At 45.0% G+C, this 17135-nt stretch overlaps 1 protein-coding gene across 1 annotated transcript in view; it reads left to right on the forward strand.

The window, feature by feature from the left end:
- The window catches only part of LOC147019683 (sodium-coupled neutral amino acid symporter 2-like), a 170531-nt gene that overhangs the window by 130104 nt on the left and 23292 nt on the right, over positions 1-17135 (forward strand). Inside the window, exons 10-13 of the mRNA XM_085894324.1 lie at positions 3993-4075; positions 9278-9336; positions 9631-9771; positions 15903-15982. Of these exons, the coding sequence (XP_085750450.1) occupies positions 3993-4075; positions 9278-9336; positions 9631-9771; positions 15903-15982 (363 nt within the window). The remainder of the gene's footprint in view (positions 1-3992; positions 4076-9277; positions 9337-9630; positions 9772-15902; positions 15983-17135) is intronic.

Raw genomic sequence — 17135 nt, forward strand, 5'->3', positions numbered from 1 at the left:
GCTGGGCCAGAGGAGGGTTAATGGGGAAAGAAAAGATCATGGTTTTGGATTGGGAATGATCTGACACAGTGGTGAACAGCTGTATTGAAGACCTGAACGGGAGAATGAGATTGAAGATGATGTATGTGAAAGTTGGTTCCACGTGGGTGTGTGTGGGGATGGGGGGGGGATAAGAACAAATGAAAGGAGTTGGGCTGTGATCCTGGATTTAGGTAATTCAACAGAAGGGGGTTGATGGTGGACCGTGCACCGTGCAGAAACCTGGGGCAAACAAAGCATGGAAGGAGCAGAGGATGTAAGACCAGGAAGGAGGTGAGAGAAGACACTGACCTGTCTGTGATGGAAAAGTGATCAGCCCATAGTTAAGAAAATAGATGGGTGGGTTGTCCTTTTGGGGAGAGAGAGCGAGAGTATGGGATTCCTCAAGAGTGAAAGACAAATTAGAAATGTTTGACCATCTTGTAATTCTATCAAGGTTGGCAGAGAGGGAAGAGGTTGATGCTTGACTATCTGAAGGATGGTGGATTTTATGACAGAGTGTAGAGTTGTAAGAGAGATCATTTATGAAGATCAGGGAGAGGAGAAGAAAGGATTCCATTGAGTGCCACACATTGACCATCAGAGCAGAGGAAGTCAGTGAGCAATGTGTGGAGTTGGCCTTGGATGCCATGGGCAGAGTGCCAGACTGTATTGAATGCTCGAAATATATCCAGAGACGGCTCTGATCTATTGTCTAACATTAAGAGCCTTCATCCATTGTTGAAAGAACAGAAGTAGCATGTCCAAGGTGGAGTGCCTGGGTCTGAATCTGAATAGATGATCTGAGATCATCTTCTTGTGTATGGCAGCTCAGCTGCCGGAAACTATCATTTTGTTGGGGCGCAACGATGCCACTGATTCTGTTCCCCAATACCAGTACACTGGTACTCATTTCACCAACCTCAGAAGGATGACAGGCTGAGTCAACCCCACCTGGTGTTAATTCAGCAGCTAACGCGGCTCGAGCTCAGGACCCTAAGATCCCAAGCCAGCCTCCCTAATCACTTGGCCAACCACTATTATCTGAGATGAGGCTGTGGAAGAAAATGAAGGATTTTATGTCAATTGTGATGATGGATTCCATGACCTTGATGAGTATTGGAAATAAGCTGATGGGTCCTGTAGTTGAGGAGATTGTTTTTCTTCACTTTGTTTATGTAATAGTGATGTTGGCTAACTTAGGGTAAAGGGCAAACAGATGGAAGATGACCAAGGAAAAAAGATAGGGTGAACAGAGCAGAAAGAGCAGGTTTTTAGGACACGTGAGCTGATGTCCGGTTCAGTAGCAGATTCAGAGTTTAGGTTTGCCAAAAACTTCTCCACCTTCTCAGATGCAAAAGACAGAGTCCAGGAGCAGTTGGGTGTGATTGAGTAGGGTGGGTACAGAGAGCGAGTAGGGTGGGTACAGTTGGGGGCACAACATTTGGAAGCAAACACAGAATTGAGGCATTCAGCCTTCTCACGAGCGAAATCCAGGTTGGAAAGTTCACAGATTGAGTCTGTTTCAGGAAATCACCAGAAGTCCTTTGCTAAAGTCCTGTGGCTGGTGAGAGAGGTACCAATACCCAGTCAATTTGCTTGGTGACAACTGAAATCACAACATCTGAGGAAGAGAGAGTTGGCATAAGTGATGAGTTTTGGATACTAATTTATGGGGTTTTTTTTGTATACAGTGTCGAGGCTTGTATGAGAGCTAACACACAATGCACAGCAAAGGGGGCATGAGACAAGAGGGGCAGGAGAGGGAAGGACAAAACGGTGGGGAACAGACATTAGGAGATCTGTGGAAGGGAAAGGGATGGGGCAGGGAACACAGGGTATACAAGATGGGCATTACAGAGACTTTCAGGAAGGAAAGCAGGGAATTTGAATTAGGTGGGTTTGGGGTCGATTAATGGGGGTAGAAAAGATCGAGGTTTTGGATTTGGGAAGATACGAGATGGTGGTGAACAGCTGTTTTGAAGGCCTAGAGGGAAGAATGTGATTGAAGAGAGTCTGGGAGTTTATTCCAAAGGCAGGAAAAAAGAGGAATAAAAGAGTAAAGGTGAGCAGTGATTCGTGGTTTTGGTAGTTTTATCAGAAGGGGGTTGTTAGTGGACCTTGAGGACCCTGCAGAAATATGGTGGGGACACAGAGCTGGGGGTGGGGGGGGGGGTAGTGAGACCAAAGAGTAGAAGGAAGAAGACAGAAAGACCACTGACCTGCCTGTGGTGAGAGAGTGAGAAGCCCAAAGACTCAGCTTCATCGTGGGAGATACCAATGATCCTAAATGCCTTGGTTTCCACAGCGTGAAGCTGAGCAAGGTGAGAAGCAGGAGCACCAGCCCAGAGGGGAGAGCAGTACTCCATCAGGCTGCGGACGAAAGCTTTGTATGTGGTCAGGAGCTCAGGTGGGCCGAGGAAGGACTTTGCAGGACGGAGGATTCCCAGTTGGCGACTGGCTTTTGAGGCCAGGTTGGAAATGTGGCTTTCCCAGGAAAGATCACGGCATTTGGTGAGACCCAGAAGCATGAATTAAAGGACTTCTTCCAGAGGATTATTGAGAAAGTAGATGGGGGGGGGGGTTCTAAATGTCCCTTTAGAGAGACATGGTGAGAGTGTGAGATTTGTCCGGATTGAAAGACATGTTCCACGTGTGGAGCAGTTTCATTTTATCCAGATCTGCAGAGAGCAAAGAAGCTGCGGCTTGTTGGTCTGAGGGATGATGGATGGTACGACAGTTGGGTGTGACTGGGTAAGGTGGGTCCAGAAAGCGATGGGTTTCGGACACAAGATTTAGATGCAAACACCGAGTTTAGGCATTCAGCCTTTTCACGTGTAGTGTCAGCTGTGCGGCCATTTGAGGTTAGGGAGGGGATAGAGGGGGAACAAAAACCAGAAACAGATTTGATTAGATGCCACCAGGATTTGTAGGAGGCAGAGAGGTTCGAGAGTTCAGAGTTGTGATTAGAAAGATGTTGTTTTCTGGCTCTCCTGAGGGTGGATACACACGTCTTGTTCTGAGCTTTAAGAAAGAAACTGAGATTACAATCAGTTGGGTTTGTTTTCCATGAAGCAAAGGCAAGTTGTTTCAGGACAACTGCCTCACCACAAGCTTCAGTGTACAATGGGTGGGAGGAAGGGTAGGACAACTGAAGATGAGAGGAGATAAATTTGTGCATGAGGGAGAGCAAGTTTCTTTGAAAGAATTCCCAGGATGAGTTGATGTTGGAGAAAGTAGAGATGGGAGACCAGTCTAGAAGTTTGGTGGCTGCTTGGAGACCCTGCCAATAAGCCTGAGTAAAATTACAAACTCGACGGTGCTGAGCTGGATCTCGGATAACAGCCAGAGAGATGTCCACTTTGACAAGCACTTGGTCAGAAGAACCGATTGTGGCGGAGGAAGAACAGCAGATATTTTTCAGGGAAATTTGTCAAAATCAGATCCAGAAGAGATCGAGTACCATTGGTTGAGATCCAAGTCAGGAAGTTGACCGATTGAGTTAGTCCCAATGAGTCACAGAAGTCTTTTTCTGAAGTGCCATGACAGGTGAGAGAGGTACCCACACTCATCCAACTGGCATGATGACAATTGAAGTCACCACATGAGGAAGAGGGAGTTCAGGTGAGAGGATTGAAGTTGGTCCATGTTTTCAGTTCGTGAGGTGTAAATGGAGTCATCACTGTTTGGTGGACGGTACAGCACACATACAAACATGAGGTGGGAATGGAGGGAAGCCATAACCAGAGGTATTCCTGGGGGGTGTGGGGGAGTGAGGGCAGTGCATGGAGAGTGAGGAATAGTCTTTAATGAAAAGAGCAACTCCTCCACCAGGACGAGGCTCAGGTCTGTGGTATGCTCCACAAATGCATTTGTTTATCACATTGTAATTTGTCCTATTGTTATATTTTGCAATTCAACAAGCTTATTGACTTGATGCTGTAGTTGTAAATGTTTGCTTCACCCTTTTGCAGGAAAAATTACTTCAATGGTGAAATAGCAGTGATTATTGCTGCTTTGTTCATCATCCTCCCATTGTGCTCAATGAAAAATATAGGTGAGTTTCAAGGCTCTTTGATGGGATAATCCCATCACCCATCCTCAATAGGTATATCAACTTGTAACTAATCATCGGCTCATTTGTAGTACCAATACGCATCCTGTGCATATTGTGACAGGCCTAGGATTTTGTAAGATTTAATAATAATATGTTCCCTTACAAGGAACTTCAACGCATGAGGAGGTCATTAGGCCCCATTACACCTGTGCATTGGTTGCCAACCTATGGTTGCACGTACTCTATCCTTTTAAAATGCCAAGCGTCAAACAAGGAGGCAGCACAAAGACTCGGCCGTGTTTGGGTTTGTATCGCTGATCTCACAGAATCAGAGTGGACGCTCAATTATGCCATCAAGTCTCATAAAGAATATACCAGAGGTTGGCATGCAAAGTATGAGAAAAGGCTTTCATTGTGAGATTGGAGTGAATTGTGGAAGGTGATGATGTTAAAAAGAGCATGAGATAGGATTTGCAGAAAACTGGTCTTACCAGGATACAATTACAAGTACTGCTTGACCCCTTGCGTCATCAGCGATTTCTGTCAGGTCAGGTTCGATCTGTGACCTGCTACAGGTACCATGTAAACCTGTACTAACCTGTTCCATGGTCGGGTTGTCGGCGACTAAACCGTCTCCCCCACCACGTTTTCTGGTGAGGAGGGTGTTTGGATATGGACACCCAGCAGGATTAAAAACAAAACCTGTCAAAGGGCGGAGGAGCTCCTTGTGAGCCAACGGCCATCCATATCTAGTGCCCAACTGTGTCTGCGGACGTCCTCCTGCAGTTGGGTCACTTCTTATTAGGAGGTTGGTGGCAGGATTTTCACTCCGGCCACCGTAAAACCCTTCATTCCGCAAAACGCAAAAACGCAAAAAAATCTGAAAACCCACTCCGTGGGAGTACCTCCTGTGCAGCTTCCCTTCGCAGGGCAGCTCACCAGATGACGGGATTGGGGCAAAGCCTTCGGGACCCCCAATCTTTGATAGGAGGGAAACCACGGGGTAACATCCCTGGGTCAGATTGCGGGAGAGTGTGTCGGAGTGGTGCTGAGGTGTCGTCCACCAGACGGCGGTCTCCTTGGGTTAACCTGAGGCGGTCCCTTCGGGTGGGTGCCTGGAATGTCCTATCCCTAAGAGAGGATGATCACCTGTCTCTGTTATCATCTGAGCTCAAGCGTTTGGACATCGGGATTGCAGCTCTCTCTGAGGTTCGGAGACCGGATTGCGGCGAGATAATGGTGGGTGGTTACACCTACTATTGGTCTGGTCGCTCTGATGGTTACCATACCCAAGGAGTTGCTGTAGCTGTGTCCAATAAGCTGACCCCAATGATAATTGAGGTAACACCGGTCAACGAGCGTATTATGAGATTAAGGATTCGTCACTCCTTAGGTGTCATTTCCCTGGTCTCTGTTTATGCTCCGACTGAGGCGAGTGATCTCACCGTGAAGGATGCATTCTACGCCACACTCGAGTCTGTGGTTCATCAGTGCCCAAGACGAGATACACTTCTAGTCTTGGGGAATTTCAATGCATCGACTGGAACTGATAGGGACGGTTATGAGGTGTGTGTTGGTCCCCATGGGTCAGGAACTATGAACCAGAATGGCACTAAGTTCCTTGACTTTGCAAGAAGTCATGGACTTAGGGTGGTTGGTTCATGGTTTCAGCGCCCACAAGCTCATCGCTGGACTTGGTATTCCAACGCTGGCGGTGTGGCAAAGGAGATTGACCATGTCCTCATTGACGGTCGTTGGAGGATGATCCAGAACTGCAGGGTCTACCGGAGTGCTCAGTTCCTCAATACTGACCACAGGCTTGTTGTAGCAACTCTAAAGCTGCACCTTAAATCCTGGAGAATGGTACCATCCCAGCCGAGGTTGGATGTTGGCAAGCTCAGGGATGAGAGAGTTGCTGAGGAGTTTGCGAACAGGCTGAGTGGACACTTGGGGGGTCTGGGTGCTTTGGGGGGTCCTGAAGAGTTGTGGAGCGCCTTCAAGACCACCGTCCTTGATGTTGCCGGTGGATGCCTTGGAGCTCACCGCAGGGCAAAGAAGAATTTTGTCTCTCAAGGGACACTGGATACCATTGACCAGAGTCGCAGGGCCAGGCTGAATGGCAGAGCTGAGCTGTTCAGGCAGCTGAGGCGTAAAACTGTACGTGCACTGAGGGTGGACAAGGAGGCCTATGTGCGAGGAATCTGTGAGGGGGTAGAGCATCACCTGTGGACAGGTGATTCTCGTCCCGCTTACAGGGGAATTCGCGCATTACGTTCATCCAAGCCCATCCCTCGGAGCACTACAGTTCGAGCAGAGAGTGGTAGGCTCTTGACAGAGGAGTCTGAAGTGAAGGCCCGCTGGGCCGGTTACTTTGAGCGGTTGTACCAGGCTGATCCCCCAACTGTCGAGTTGGACGTCAAGGGTGTTACAATCCCTGTTGCTGACCCTCGAATCAACTGTGGTCCACCTACGCTTGTGGAAACACGGGCTGCGGTGAACCAATTGAAACGGGGCAAAGCTCCAGGGATCTGTGGCATCCATGCCGAACTTCTCAAGGCTGGTGGAAATGCTGCACTCATGTCGTTGCATGCAGTTTTGTGCTCTGCCTGGAACACAGGCATCATCCCAACTGACTGGAAGAGGGGCCTTGTTGTCCCTCTCTGGAAAGGGAAGGGTGATCGCCAAGACTGCAACAACTACCGAGGGGTGACGCTGCTCTCAGTGCCGGGCAAGGTCTTTGCTCGGATAATTCTCGATAGGGTTCGCCACCATCTGCTTGAGCACCAGCGTCCAGAGCAGTCAGGCTTTACACCAAAGAGGTCAACGATTGACCGTATCCTTGCACTTCGTGTCCTCACCGAACGCAGGCGAGAGTTTCGGCAGGGGCTGCTTGCAGCCTATGTTGATCTCTGTAAAGCGTTCGATTCAGTGAATCGGGATGTCCTCTGGAGGATTCTTGGTCTTCGTGGGGTGCCACCAAAACTGATTGATCTGATGTCTGAACTCTACTCTGGTACTGAGAGTGCTGTGAAGTGTGGTGGTACCATCTCTGACTTATTTCCAGTTGTTACTGGAGTTCGTCAGGGATGTGTACTTGCCCCCACACATTTCAGCACTTGTATGGACTGGATTCTAGGGAGGATGTCGGAGAGATCAAGTTGCGGTGCGTCATTTGGGAATGTCAAGATCTCGGACCTTGACTTTGCAGATGATGCAGTCATCTTTGCGGAGACTTTAGACATCCTCTTGGGGGCCCTCGAGGTGCTGAATGAGGAGTCGGAGCCGTTGGGATTACGGGTTTCTTGGGTCAAAACTAAGATCCAGGCTTTCGGTGACATCTTGGATGCTGCTGTCCTGTCTGTGTCTGTTTGTGGTGAGGATGTTGAGGTCGTGGAGAGATTCACTTACCTTGGCAGTAATATTCATGTCTCTGCTGGCTGCGAGTCAGAGGTCAATAGACGTCTGGGTCGGGCCTGGGGAGTCATGGATTCACTGGATCATGGGGTGTGGCGCTGCCGGTACCTGTGCGGGAGGACGAAAGTCCGAGTCTTCAGGTCCTTGGTACTTCCAGTCTTGCTCTATGGGTGGAAGACTTGGACTCTGACCAAGGATCTGAGACGGAGACTTAATTCCTTTGGTACCAGGTCTCTTCGGAGAATCCTTGGCTATCGCTGGTCGGATTTTGTGTCCAACGAGCGGTTGCTGAGAGAGACTCGGATGAGATTTGTTACCTGCATAGTCCGTGAGCGTCAGTTGCGGCTGTATGGACATGTGGCTCGTTTTCCTGACTCTGATCCTGCTCACCAGATTCTCTCAGCGAGGGAGTCTCATGAGTGGAGGAGGCCAGTGGGTCGGCCACGTGCCTCATGGTTGCAACAGGTTGACCATCATCTCAAGGAGATGGGGATGGGCCTGGCATCTGCCTGGGGGATGGCCAGACGGAGGCCCCTGGAGTACCGGCGGAAAGTGGACGCAGCGACGCGCTGTTCTGGCACATGCTCCCATACCTGACCTGACCTTACCTTGACCCCGCTATTCGTGGGGAACACATGCCTGAAAAATGCTGCGAATGTAGGGGTCTTAAAATGTCTGGGCATGTTTTTTTTTTTAATGAATGAATGAATTTTTTTTTTAATATGGTCGAGGATCGTGAAAAAGCAATTCGACAGAACACATCAGCACACAACATAAATGGAACGGCAGGAGAAAGGGACAACAGCAACAGCAAGAGAGGAGGGAGAAAGTATTCAGAGACAGACAAAGAAGGGATGCAGGTAACGAAGAGTGGTAAGGGAAAACACAAAGGATGGACAATGTGGATACATAAGCAAAATTGTGTTTGACCAGTTTGTGATTTTTGTCAAGGTCTGAGGAGAAGGAAGAGGCTGCTGCCTGTCCATCAGAAGGATAAGAGATATCACGGCAGAGAATGGAGTCATCAGCAAAGAGATAAAGAGGATTTTCCAGAGTCAGTGAGATCATTGATAAAGATTAGGAATAATATGGGGCCGAGAACACTGCCTTGACAGAGAGAGGAGAAGAAAGGGTTCCGTTGAGAGCCACGCGTTATCTACCAGAGTGGAGGAAGTCAGCAATCCAAAAGTGGAGTTAGCCTTGGATTCCAGAAGCAGACAGTTTGGAGAGCAAGGCAGGATGCCAGACTATTAAAATATCAGGATATGCCCAGAGACAGCCCTGATCTCATGTCTGATATTGATGGCCTCCATCCATTGTTGGGTGAGTTTAATCGGCATGTCCAAAGTGTAGTGACCAGGTCTGAATCCGAATTGATCTGCGATGAGGTTGTTTGGGGAAAAGGAATGATTTCATATCAACTGTGATAATGGATTTGATGACGTTGCTGAAGATTGGAAGTACAGCAAGCTAATTGGGCTGTCGTTTTTGGATCCATTTTTTGTACCTTTTTATGTAATTCTATGATGTTGACTGATTTACAATTTCCCAGGTGGATATAGGAGACCAGTCCGAAAATATATATATATATATTTTTTTTTTTAATGCGAATACATGAATATAGAATTAGGTCACACCTTATGACCTGCGAATACATCAGGGTCGGCCATTAGCAAATCTGCAAATGGTGGGGTCTAACAGTACTTCTTATTATGGAATACATATTTGTGTTTGACTTTCTTGTGGCCTCTTGCCAGATTTATCATGCCATCACATCTTCATTTGCAGGTCATCTTGGATACAGTAGTACCTTCTCCCTTGGATGCATGGCATTCTTCCAGATAGTTGTAAGTAAAGTGCAAAAAATATTTGTCTGATGGGGCCCATTATTAATGGCCTAAGCATAATGTAATAGTTTCCTCTTCATTTTATCCACTGCCATGGTCACTGGTCTCCTTCCTGTCATCCACAGTCCAGTGATGCAAATTCAATATATCATAGATTTGGGATGGTTTTTCATGATTATTATCTCTTTCTCCATATCTCTCCATATCTCCCCGTTCTCTCCATATATCCCTCTCTATCTCTATCTCTATCTCTATCTCTATCTCTATCTCTATCTCTATCTCTATCTCTCTCAGATCATTTACAAGAAGTTCTCCATATCGTGCGAAACATCTGTCATCAATGGGACCACAGAGTATCACTATGCCTACTGGAGAGACTACAATGAGACTGGTCATGATTCGTGCAAACCAGAAATCGCTCTGCTCAATAAAAAGGTGAGGGCAACAAAATCCATGAAATGTTTCTCATACTAGAGAAAATCCCATCGTTATGGACAGGTTAGGGATGGGATAATTCCCCCAGGATTGGCATATTTTTGTTTGACTTGTCGTACTGGCTTCCTTTCTTACTGGGAGCAGCCTTATATCATGCATATTTACATAGATAATTGTGGTCCTACCACCACTGTGAACTGCTGGGACTATGAATTGTTTCTACCCACTAAAACCTCCTCGTGCACACCCCAAGTACAATCACCAGTTTTCAAATCATTCCTTCTAGCAGTTCAGAAGTGCATCAGTCAAACCCACAGACACTTCTCAAATTACCGTTTGATGATGTCATGTGATTTGCACACTGTTGCTTCAGGCAGCTGCTTTCTTTTAAACAAAATATATCTGCACTCCAACTCTTATGCTACTACAAAGTGAAAACAATTGAAAAACTCAGGACCGCTTGATTAATCTATATTTAACTTAAAAGGCATTCTTTTTACGGCTCTGGGAGCCATCATCACATACTTATTAGCAGCTGTATACACCCTCAAGATGTTGATACTGTTGTGAGCGTGGTCTGCACATCGCCGAGACCAAATCGACTATCCCAAAGGAATAGCGTGCTGTAAACCCAGGATGGTCCAAACGACCTCACTGTAATCCAATTGTAAAGATTGGCCGAGTGACAAGTCCTTGCAGTTGTGACCCAAAGTTTACTTCACATAAGCACAACTATTTACGATGGATGGACGCAGAAAGGGAAACAGAGGCAGCTTGTTTTGCAAAAAAAATACATGGATCGATTTAACTACTGCATGGTTATTTACAATCAGCGTAAATGGAACGATTACACAAACGAGCACAGATTCTGAAAATCCTTCAACAAAATAGTACATCATAAGAAATGGTGAATCGTTCACTTTAACTAGAAAGGCATTCGGTAGAGCGCATAGTCTCGCCTCGCATACTCATTCTGAACAAAAATACCATTGTTAACTGAACCACGCCACTATCATGACCCACACCTATTATGGCCCATATACCCGTATCATCCATACACCCTATCATGTCACATACATTGCCATTATCCATAGCTTTATTGATTAGTGATTGGTTATGAGGATATTTAAAGACCTCTTTTGCACATTAAGGCTAAATTGTGTCAATGAAAATGAAGATTAAGATGAAAAAAATTCAAACTATATTCCCCATGGCTAGTCGATCATACGTATGAAGTTTCTCATCGATCTGTAAGCGGTTCTGGAGACGATTTTTTTTTTAATGTTTATATATTTTTTTAATTCTATATGACCACCAGACCACATGACCGATGCCCTATACGATGCAAGTTATAACCTCACTCACATCGGGTCATACATCAGATGTATGAAAGTTCAGATGTTTCGGATAAGGATTTTGATTCAACCAATTATGGCTGGAATACACTTCACTGATGATGTCCTTGTTATCACCCAATACATATGAGGCCCGGCGAGGAGGAGTGATGTGAGCGACATTTTTTAATGATATGATGATGATAGGGGAAGGGTTAAAATAGTGCTACATGGCTTTAACTCCAAAATGGCCGATGTGGCCCTTGCATCACTCCTCCTCGCGGCGCCTCATATATCCCATGGGGACTTGATGACATGCCAAGTTTCAAAAAAAAAATTTCTTAAGCAGTTTCAGAGAAGATGTCAATCTTTTCCTTGAATCCAATATGCCTTGCATACCATGTGACCTATGATGTCAGAGTTATCAATAAAATATTCTCCATGGGTCGTCCATCCTTTAAAGTTTCGCATCAATTGGGCAAGCGGTTGCAGAGATTTTTTTTTAGCAAAAAATACATATAGATGCGCGCGCGCGCGCGCGCCCCACACACACACACACACACACACACACACACACACACACACACACACACACACACACACACACACACACACACACACACACACACACACACACACACACACACACACACACACACGTTGGAAACTCCCTTCAAATGTATTTGATTGTCAGAAGAACCAAGTTGTCAATATCCTGGATAGACTCCAAAAAGCTTTTTAACAGTGTTCCACATTCATGGATGATACAATGTCTGCAACTGTACAAGATTAAACCACAAATAATCACTGATTGAGAAAGCAATGGAATTATGGAACACCACATTGATACTGCAACACTCAGAAGGAAAGATCGAAATACCAGGAGAGAAGATACGTCGTGGGAGCTTCCTGTTTTGCCTGACGCTCTACCCACTGAGTAACCTCATTAATTAACAAGGACATGGCTACACCCTAACATCCAATAAGGGACTTCCAAAGAGACAGGAAAGTTGACACATCCACTGTAGATGGATGATCTAAAACCCTTTCCACCAAACAATGAAAAATTGGTAAACACAACTGAAATTGGTGAAGGGGCATTCTGACGACATTCAAATGGAATTTGGCCTCAATAAGTGTGCCAAGTGCACATTCATACTGACTAAGTCAACAAAAATGGACAACAAGAAAATCGACCTAGATACAACAATGCAGGATCTCGACAACGGACCACCAAATGTCACAAACAAATGTGCAAAGCAATTGCCAAAGAATACTTGCAGAGAATTTTTTTTTCTTGCATACAAAGTCGAGGCTTGTGTAAGAGCTAGAATTAAGCTAATCCTGAAAACATATCTCACCCTGAGAAGCAAAATCAAAGCTATCAACCAACTAGCAAAGTCTGATGGAGCCCATTATTACAGCCCCAATGATAGTATTCCCATACAGCTGTGTAATAATAAACTGATCATAAACGAGATATCAAAACAAGGAAACTCCTCACCATCCACAAAATTTTCTACAAAAATCAGTGCATCCCGAGAATGTACCTGCCAAGACAAGGAGGAGGTAGCGGCCTGATGGAACTCAACCAAGTGTACGGAATGACATCTGTCGGACTGGCTGAATATATGGGAAAAATTCAACAGACTACAGAATCCAATTTGTATACAAACACGAAGACAGCAAGCCAGAGAAGGTATCCTCAACCCACCTTGCAAAAAAATTTCCAAAGACAGGTACAAATGGAAGATGTCATGCATGAAACCGAAGCAGTTATTAATACAGCCACAATGAGAGCAAAAAAGACAAAATAAAAGTATAAAGTGAATATCAACAGATATATACCGACAACTGGGAGAACGACAAAAGAGCAGGAAGATATTTAAAAAAAGAGTTGGACAGATTTGGCATAGACAAAGATGGCTCTGGAATGGCTCAAAGAAGAGGTCAGCTCAACTGGGATGGAGAGCAAATCATTATTTATGCCCAAGACCAGGGACACGACACAAGACCAGGGACCAGGGACACTGTAGGTTCTGCAAGTTCGAAACAAAGTACAAACCACCTCCTCCTATTAGGATGTAGAAAATAAACTCATGTCAGAACAACTGTACACACAGAGGCACAACAGGGTTTGTGGAGTAATCCACTGATACATCTGCAAAAACTTCGATATCTCAGTCCCAGAAAACTCTTGGAAACATGAACCAAAAGTGATAATTGAGAATAAGGAAGTAACGCTCACATATGACCTGATGATTCCATCGAGCTTGAACATAGAAAACAAAGCATTGTGATCGGATATAGTACGAAGAAATAAAAAAGAAAAAAAACAGCATTGCAAATTGAGGTTTCAGTTCCCAGCAATTTTAGGCTAAAAGCAGAAATCAAGAAAATGACCAAATACCAAGACCTCAAAAATGAAGTGAAAAGATCCTGGAATCTTAAGAGTGGCAAAATTGTACCAGTGATCATTGAAACAATGGGAATGAAGAAGAAGAAGAACCTTGGAGATCTTTAAAAAAAAACATCCCTGGAAATATTACTACAAACAAACTGTAGTTGCAAGCTGTCCGTGGCTCAGTGACGATCCTGAAAAGAGTCCTTGGAGCAAAACTCTGAGACCACAACTTCACAGCTGGGTCCATGAATCACGACCCCCCCCCCCACCCCACACACACACACACACACACACACACACACACACACACACACACACACACACACACACACACACACACACACACACACACACACACACACACACACACACCTCTCTCTATCAAATTGGAGGAGGATAGTTTGATACCTGAGAGGACTCCATTCCATCTTCTGATACCTGCGCATCGCAATGACAACCAACAACATGCACACGCGTGCATGCGCACACACACAAACACAGATGCAGGTAAGGAAAAACGCAAAGGGTGGACAATCTGGATACATTTGTAAAATTGTGTTTGACCAGTTTGTGATTTTTGTCAAGGTCTGAGGAGAGGAAGAGGCTGCTGCCTGTCTATCAGAAGGATGAGAGATGTCAGGGCAGACAGTGGAGTTATCAGCAAAGGGATGAAGAGGATTTTCCAGAGAGTCCATGAGATCATTGATGAAGATTGCTTTAGGAATAATATGTGGCCGACAACACTACCTTGGGGTACTCCAGCCTTGACAGGGAGAGGAGATCATAGGGTTCCATTAAGAGCTACACACTGACTACGAAAGGGGAGGAAGTCTGTAATCGAAGAATGCAGTTGGCCTGAGATTCTATAAGCAGACAGTTTGGAGAGTAAGGCAGGATGCAAGACTGTATCAAAAGCTCAAGATGTGTCCAGAGAGACAGCACAATAAAATATTTTGCCTGAGGAAGCCGGCGAAACGTTGCCTGAGACCAGGTCTGCTCTTGCTTTTTTGCTCAAATTAGCAGAGTCGATCTCGTTGTTTTTTTTACTTTTGGTTGGAATCGCCTTCTTATTCTTCTTTACAAATAAATAAATATGTCTATTGTATTTGATTGTCGCCAACACTCCCCCCATCTGTCTAATGAGTTCTATCATAGTAACGGTCTGAAGGAGGTATTCGCTGACAGCGCAACTGTGTCCTTGGAGAAGTAAATCAAATGCATATTTAGTACTTCCTCTAAATTGACTGTTTACCCAGCTAGGCACAAGACAGTGGCTGCTGCTTCGAGTGTTGAACTGGGCAATAGTTTTCACGAAGCACCCATAATGAACTAAGCCAAGATGTTTCCATCAAGAATGAGTGCAATTCCCGGTGTTTTAGATTTATTTATCTTTTTAGTTTCTGCACTAAGATTTAGCAAAAGACCATACAGACAAGACCGAAAGTGTGCTCTAATCTCACAGAGTAACCACGTGAAGCAAATTTTATCAATAAATCGATTGGTCTACCATATGACATCTTATGTCTCATCACTCGCACAATATCTAAACCTCTGGCTCGTACTAATACTCACTGCTCGTGCGTTGAACAAACCTATTTAATTTGTTTCATTTTACAGAGGACCTTACAATGTGCTATTCGGCTTGCCAAATTACAAAGGTTGATAATGATTGCAAAGGAATGGTTGAAAAACAGGAAGTGATTGGCAATGTTAACACTGTATAATGATTGGGGGTTGTACATATGCTACCCTCTTCCCCTTTCTCTGTGTGCACCGAACTGAAACCCTTCTCCATCCACCAATGAGTATATAGTCTTTGGGTATAGTAGCAGTGTGGTTTGGCGGTAGAGTGGTTACAGCCTTGTTGCATTTCCCCAATTGGTGTGGATTTGAATCCCATGGCTGCTTAGTGGAAATTTCTGCACCTCGTAGCAGAATGGTGACCTGTCCAGGATTGGTTCTTAGCCACAGAAACGTTCACGACTTGTCGTGAGTACCCCGATGCTGTCAGAGTGGGCCTCCACCAAGGTATAGTGCTGCCAGCATGTAACTTTGGCAAAATGAGCATCTTATGGATGCATCTTGTTGGACTGGTGTGGTTTTACAATTTCTAACAGTTATCCATTTGATTAACAATGCGACTGGTAAGTTGACATCTGCATATTACATGCACAGAGGTTGCATGGGAAAGGGGGAGGGGGAGTATTCCAAATAAAATTGAGATGGTATGGAAGTTAGGGTAGAGAAATGGGAATAGATTCAACAATCTTCCCATTTTGTGGCATGTGTAATACAAATCAAATGTTAAATACACCCGTTCATAAATATCTGAAAATCAATGGAATCCAAATGTGTTCACTGATGTTATACCCTCTTCCTACCCTGGTATGCAGACGATCTATGCAATCCCCATCGCTATATTTGCTTATGTAGCACATCCTGAAGTGCTGCCCATATACAAGGAACTGAAAGAGTGAGTGTCTTCTCTGCGTGCCTGTGTGTGTCCATGCTGGAAGTGGTTGTAAAGTAGTGCAGCTCGTTTGTGGTGTTGTGTACCGAAGTGAGATCATGAAGCCTCTCCTTTGTAAATGATGATGGATATTGTTAATTAAATACCCTAAAATTGTTTTTTCCAATCTGACTTCTGACTATCTTTGGGAGATGTAAAGGCCCGGTCACACCTTGACGTTTTAGCCAACGTATGCCGATTTTTTTTTAATTTTTTTTTCTAAAACGCTGGCACACGTTGAATACGTTATGGGTAAGTTTTGATAACATTGAGAGCACGCTGAAAAACACTGCCATACGTCGTTGTACGCTGGCTTTAAACGTTGTACTTTTTGGTTGTCCTCAAATTTTTTTCATGCTTGAAATTTCACGACGTATGCCGGCGTATGACTCACACGTTCCGCTACGCTGGCCACAAGTTGTATGCACGGTCTGCGATCGTTGACAGACGTCAACACATGCTACTTGTAAGTTAATCATAAGTTGAGACACGCCGAGGTAATGTTTAGCATACCCGAAACTTATTTCTAACCTATGATTAACGTGTTGTTGGCACGTTACGCGATCGTTGCCACACATCGACAGACGTTACTTTTAAGTTACTCATAGGCTGAAAGACGTCGGTATAATGGATCGTCCTTGCGTCAGCGTCCACGGCCACGGCCAGGACACTTATTTGCAGCATTCTTCAAACTTTTCTTCGGCATGACGAGGATGTTCACACTTCGATGTCTAGCTTGGCTATGATTCCAATTGTCCATCGGCAGCGTCTATTTAAAATAGTCGAGTTTGAGCGTTTTAACACGTTCAGAAGAAACGCTTCAAATTTCCAAACCCCAGCGTCAAAAAACAAAGGCGAGTGACCAATTTAAATCGTTCATTGTAAACAATGAAAATAGCTGAGTGGTACCGTTTAAAAGTCGTTGAGTGTAAAAAAATCCAATTGTTGAGCACAAGCATCTACTTTCAATAGTGGAGATGCAGCCATTTAAATCGTTGAGTTTATCATTTTAATCGTTAAACGCAAGGACGATCCATCATAACCCACACCCTCCCCCTCACACTCACCTACTACTGCCAACATGAACAAACTACTACTACTACTAATACTAATACTG

The sequence above is a fragment of the Eptatretus burgeri genome, chromosome 9 (assembly GCF_056783735.1).
Source record: "Eptatretus burgeri isolate ZD-2024b chromosome 9, Ebu_testis_v1, whole genome shotgun sequence".
Classification (NCBI taxonomy): Eukaryota; Metazoa; Chordata; class Myxini; order Myxiniformes; family Myxinidae; genus Eptatretus; species Eptatretus burgeri.